Source organism: Pteropus vampyrus, unplaced genomic scaffold, assembly GCF_000151845.1.
Source record: "Pteropus vampyrus isolate Shadow unplaced genomic scaffold, Pvam_2.0 Scaffold70, whole genome shotgun sequence".
NCBI lineage: Eukaryota > Metazoa > Chordata > Mammalia > Chiroptera > Pteropodidae > Pteropus > Pteropus vampyrus.
In genome coordinates, this window is record NW_011888851.1 from 4,186,371 (window position 1) to 4,192,586 (window position 6,216).

Genomic DNA, 6,216 nt, shown 5'->3' on the forward strand with positions numbered 1-6,216 from the left:
TTATAATCTTATGAGACCAACCTCATGTATGTGGTCTATCATTGACCAAAATGCCATTATAGGGCACATGGCTGTATTTTATCCATGAAAGAGATGAATTTCACAAGAAGTCAAACACAATGATGCTATTTGCTATGTTTTATTTTGCTCTTAGCTTGTTAAACATAACATGCACATAATAAAAAAAAGAAATATACACTTGCCTTAAAGTGAAAAATAATTCTAGAAAAGTTTCTCTAGGTAAATATATAAATTCTTAATACTAAAAATTCTGCTTTAAACATATGTGACTTCATGAATTTTGTTTAGTATTTTGCAAAATCATTGCTCTCCAAATTCACCACTTGTTTTTCAGCTAACCAAAGTTGAACATATTAAGAAAATTTGGTTCAAGACAGTAAACTTCCATATGTATGTAGTCCATGCTTTGGGGTACATTAAGTTAAGAGTTAAGAATCACAAAACTTGGCTGACTTCCATGCAACCACCAAAATGCTTTGCACATCATTTGACATAGAGATGTAGAAAACACTAAACTTACAAATAAAGCATTAACTGTATGTGTGTGTGTGTGTGTGTGTGTGTGTGTGTGTCTCTGTCTGTGCTTGTGATGAAATAGGCCTGCCTTTCATCTTTTCTTTTAAAAAAAGTAGTAAAATGTTTACAAAACATTTTTTTCTCAGAATTTAAAATCAATGGAAGTAATAAAGAGCAACAACGACAAAAAAATGGACACACAACAAAACATAATCATAGATTGTTGCTCCAGGGTACACCTCAATATAATTGAAATTAGCAGATATTAGTTAAGGGTGATTTCATTTGCTACCCGTAGACATTCATACATATCAGGTGGCAGACTAGTCTGGGTGATGTGATTACCATCCAAACGCAAATGCTTGATCTTGGAGTAGGATAATGGTCCCAGGATCTTACAGAAGCTCCTTACTTCGAACTCTGGAAATTAAAGAATGGAAAGTTGTAATCATGTTTTGTTTTTTATTACATGAGCTTGAAACAATCATTAAAAAAAATCTCAATTTGGCACTGAGGGGCTGTTGGAATTTCTGCTATAGACAACCTTTCCCCTTTCCCACACTGGCCCTCCTTTCACTGGTCTTTATATCTCCAAATTCTTCTGCATTTGTATCTCTCTCCTTTCTTATCTCAGAGAAGGAGGTAGCCCTGCTCCTGCTGCAAATCTCCACTCACCATATCTAACAGGATTTCTTCAGCCCTCGAACATCTTAAATTCCATTAGCATTTTGGCTAGTCTGTGTAGCTTTTCTCCTAACCACAAATGTTTATAGTGTTGAATCATATACTGCCACATAGTGAGTTTTGTACTGGAAACAATTATGAGAGTTCCGCTCTGATAGCTTGACTGTGTATTGTATAACAAGCAAGTTTCCTCTTAGATACAAGAAGGAGCATGTGGCATTTCGGAGTTGGCAATCAGGGTCTTCTACATGAGACCACCCTAACCTTACTAAGAGTTACAGGAAACTGTTGCAGAAATACAAAGTATCCATTAACAAGGTTCACTGTAATTTTTCAGGTAAGAGTGTCAATATTCTTATCCCGCATGACCAGAGAACTAACTTACATGGCATAAAGATGCTCGGTTTCAATAGATTATTTTACAGATGTAATTGTTGTATTTGTGAATCAGTTTTTCCCACACCATTTTTTATTTAGAAAGTTTATTCAAGAATCATAGGTTTCTCTTCAGTCATGCTCTGTTAAAGAGTAAGGTGGGGATTGGTAAATGTCAATTTCCCACCTGAATCTGTATTGCTTAAATTGAAAAATGTCTCAGAAGATGGGAAGAGTGCATAAATAGTCCAAGTGAATCAGGTCAAGCTCCCACCCATAAGATAAATGAAAAATAAACTATGGCAGCAAGCAAAAGGAAGGAGAAACTGTAGAAAAATAAAATGGGGTAAAGGGTTATATATAAGAAAAGGGGCTCTGTAATACTATTTTAAAAAATGTTCCAAATCCTTATCATATTCCTTCCCTCATTAATCTTCCTCACAGTCTTCATGAAAACACTGTGAAACCACAAACACAGGGATAACAGAGATGGACAGTGGTCATAGCAGAATAATATGTTGAGTCCCAAGTAAAACTGTCAGGGATGACAATGAAAATATACAGTCTGCTCTGGGGATAAAGAGGAGAAAAAAGCCTCTGCTGGCTATGCCTCTTCTGGATTTGTTTGTCCCTCCCTCAGCTAGATCATGCCAAGAAATAAATGAAGGAGGCAAATAATAAGAATTATCAAGCCATAGCACAGCAGAATTAGCCCAGAATATTAAATTTAAATAAATTAGTGTTTAAAGTCTATTATCTTATTATTATTATTTTTTTAAAATCTGGACATTCTAAAGACAGGCCAGATATTGGATAAATAACTAAGCTGGAACTCTTATGTAGTTCAATTAGGTTGATATTTTGTTGACATTTTAATTCATTTTTTTAAATGGAGTCAGAAACAGTATTTGTGTTGCACAGCTTAGGCATTTAAAAACTTGAGGATACATCAATTAAACACAAGCACAGCCTTCTACTTACTTTCAAGTTCATTGACCTCCAGGTAATAGTTTTCAAGGTTTTCATGGACAGTTGGTATATTTTTAAGCTTATTATAGGAGAGATCCAGCTCAAGCAGGGATGAAACATTAAAAGAATTTCCAGGTATTCCACTATCGGCCAGTTCATTATGAGATAAGCGCAGATACTGCAGTCCCTTAAAACGCTTGAAATACTCATCGGGGATATTGCTGATCTTGTTGTTGTCTAAGTAGAGAGTTAGAAGAGATCCTGGGAGACCAGAAGGCAGTTTGGTCATCTGATTGAAGCTCAAGTCAAGGTACTCAAGTGACTTAAGGCCTTTAAAAGCAGCTGAAATGCCATCATCTTTCAGTTGATTGTGTTGAAGATGGATGAAGGTCAGGTTTACCAGTCCCTCAAAGGAGCCGAGCTTCGTGATCTTGTTATGAGTAAGCTGCAGGTCCTCCAGAGATTTGGGAAGTGGGGCCACAGATTCTGTCAGATTGTTGTAATTTATATGCAGCTTCTTCAGTTGTTTCAGTTTAGAGAAAATTTTTCCTTTTACTTTGGAATTTTCTAGAAGGTTATGATCTAGAATGAGCCACTGCAGATCAGTTACGTTTTCAAAGGCCTTTTCATCAATATGGTCGATCTGGTTATTCCTAAGGTAAAGGTACTTGATTCCAGGAGGCACCATTGGCACACTTTTCAATTTCAGATCATCGCAGTACATGGCTGTAGGAAAGCTTTCAGGGCAGTTACATTCTGGTGCACAGTTTGGTGACGATCGCCCATACATCGATAGGGGGAAATCGTAATCATCGTAGTACTGGCTGCTGGCACCACCGATTAGTGCCAAGAGAAGAGTAAAGGCGCCTAGATTCATTTTTTAGGCAATTGTTTTGAATCCTAAATAGAGGGAAAACATGTAATTATAAATAGTATAATTTCAGGAAAAGGATATTCGATTTGTAATGTTAAATTCTTTACAAAATGTGTATTTTATTATTTAATAATGCTTTTTTAGTGCATCTTATGATGTATTTTTAGTTCTTATTTAAGTATGAGAATAAGGAAGGATCGGGTTAGATTTCATACACTTGCGCCCCCTTCTGGGTGAGCCAGGACTAATTGTTCCAGTCATTCTCTCCAGGTTACTTAAATAACTTCCTGTAAGAGGTTTATGTGTGGTACCTACTGACCACCACTTTAGAACACTGCTTCAGAACACTCTTCAAAACCAGAAAAAAAAATGAAAATGAGAAGATAATTGTAAATTGTATTCTCTACCCTACCATTCAACATCATTAAAATGTCTCATTAAGAAGATCCTTACTGAGAACATGGGCAATCTGTGGTTTTGCCTGGAGGAAAGCTGTGTGTGTGTGGGGGTGGGGGGCGGGGGGAGAAGGTGGAGGGGAAAGGAGGGAGTAAATTCCTTTAAAAATGTCTGGTTATTGTTGGTTCTGAGGAAGGGGAAGAGAATTCTTGCTGTGGGTGTGTGTGCATATTATTTCAACTTTTATTTAATATACTATACTTTTAGGCACATTACAAAACTGTGTACTGAAATTAATATTTAGCATATAAGTTTTAGGTAAACTAAAGTGTATTAATCAGAGAAATATCACAAATTCTAAAAATGTTTAAACCTAGGAAGAGATTCAACTGATAAAGATATTATTTTCTAAGTTTTGAATTACAGTTTTTCTTTCTGCTAAAAACTAACAAATTGAAGAATGCATGCTTCACTTACTTGATTTTTCTATTCTTACAGAATGGAAGTGAGAGAGAGCTGAGAATTGAGGAAAGTCTGTATTTAACAGTATCATTAAGAGCCATGTAGAAAAGAATACAATTGAGAATTAAAAACAATTTGTAACAGTGATGTTCTCTTGTGAACATGTTTTTAAGGTGAGATTCAATAAAGTATGTTTTAATTGCTTGGAGAAGTACAGGTTCAGTAATTTAGGTCAAGGGAAATATGACATAGGAGTTGGACTTTTGCAGGGTGAAGAGTTTTGCACGAAGAGAAGTTGGTAACGTTCTTAATGTGAAGCAAGATCCACATTCCAATAGACACCATAAGATAGTGAGAAGTGTGGTGCGAACTTTTGGATCTAGGTAATTTGGGGTAAGTAGGATATTTAATATCGAGAAGTTTAAAACATCTATTCTTTGCTTAACTTGGAATTATGAGGCAATTTATTTTAGCAGATAAAACACTAAAAAGGGTGTTAGAAACATTCTGATAGCTAAGTAATGTAACACGTAACCAGATTCTTAGTAAATTATTTCCTAAGATAATGATGAAGTCATTTAATGGAGTCGACAGGACTTGGCCATGAGAACAATTACACAGTACAAATTCTTTTTAAGTTACAGTATATTAATGTTGTAAAGATTTGTCTTGTTTCATTAATAAGCTTCTACCTTACTTTAATTCAGTATACAGTAAAATAGACTTTGGTAACTATAATGTGAGTATTGACTAGTAATGCAAAAATGCTTCCATATTTTTTGACAGAATAAAAACAAGAGCTCTGAATTCAAAGAGAGTTTGTAGGCATATAATGACTCCACTGTGAAGCATACGTGCACTTTATTTACTTTTCCCCCAGTTTTTTTCAAATACCTGTGGTTATGAAGGAAATACTTTTTTGAAAAAGTAAATCATGTTTCCCAGAATTTCTTCAAAACATGTTCATTATGGCTTACATCCAAAACATCTTTTAAATTAACAAAATAGAAATAAGAAGGTCTAAGTCTTTTAACTCACATTTTATAACAACATAAAATGTTTATGGCAAATTATAACAAACTATAATAATATATGTGTGGCAAAATATTTTGAATACTGATTGAAATGGTCTTTTTTGCTGCAAAATTAGGTTCTAACAATACTAACATATATAACTAATTAGCATAAAGTAACAAATATTTTAATTGCCATACATTTTCACTGTCTAGTTTAAATATTTTCTCATTCCAAACCTGAAACTTTTTATAACTTCTTTTGCCAAGCAATACAGCATTCGTTGTATAAAATTGATCTCAAATCCATAAATCATGGAGAACATACTAAGCAAACTGTGAAAGTAAAGCTCACAGCTATGGATATGCTGTTGAATAGCAATTGGCAAAGTTGCTCTGGAATTTTCTCTGTTCCTGTTACAATAAACTCTGTCCCAAACAGTCAGCATCCCCAGTGCTATAGTTAAAACAGCGCTTACCTTACTGTCTTGACTCTGCTTTCGTTAATTCTTAAAGCAGATGCACTGTGGACAAGAATCCACCAATATATGCTGTAAACTCTGTCAGGACGGAACTGGCTGCCAGATTCTTAGTGATACAAGAGCTGGGGTGGGAGTGGGGGGGCGCAGTGGGGGGGTGGGGAAACCCAGCCCAGTCACGCCAGTCTCTGAATGGAGTTATGTCATTGTAGGGATCTGGTGGTGTGGCATGTGAAAGCTCTGCTCTCTAACGAAGTGCAGGTGGACGTGGTGAGCAAGGACAGCCCAGTGCATTCCCTATGGAATGGGAGAGGGATGTGTTTAACTAGCACGAATGCCATAGCTGTCAACCGAGAATCGAGTCTTGCTGCAAGTGAAGCATCTACAGTGAAAACATTTCTCTTGCAAAGCTCTTTACTTCTGTAGC

At 35.7% G+C, this 6,216-nt stretch overlaps 1 protein-coding gene across 1 annotated transcript; it reads right to left on the reverse strand.

Moving 5' to 3' along the window:
- Positions 1-209: 209 nt before the first annotated feature.
- Positions 210-5,912, reverse strand: LUM (lumican). The gene is made up of 3 exons (XM_011361769.2): positions 5,790-5,912; positions 2,578-3,465; positions 210-957 (listed from the first exon to the last, which is right to left on the reverse strand). Exons 2-3 carry the CDS (start codon positions 3,440-3,442, stop codon positions 803-805), a joined length of 1,020 nt encoding a protein of 339 aa, XP_011360071.1. The 5' UTR covers positions 3,443-3,465; positions 5,790-5,912; the 3' UTR covers positions 210-802.
- Between the last annotated feature and the right edge of the window lie 304 nt (positions 5,913-6,216).

Coding starts and splice junctions, on each gene's coding strand:
- LUM (XM_011361769.2), bottom strand. CDS start 3,442: ATGAATCTAGGCGCCTTTACTCTTCTCTTGGCACTAATCGGTGGTGCC. Junction 958..2,577: donor GGAGGTCAATGAACTTGAAA/GTAAGTAGAAGG, acceptor TTTAATTTCCAG/AGTTCGAAGTAAGGAGCTTC.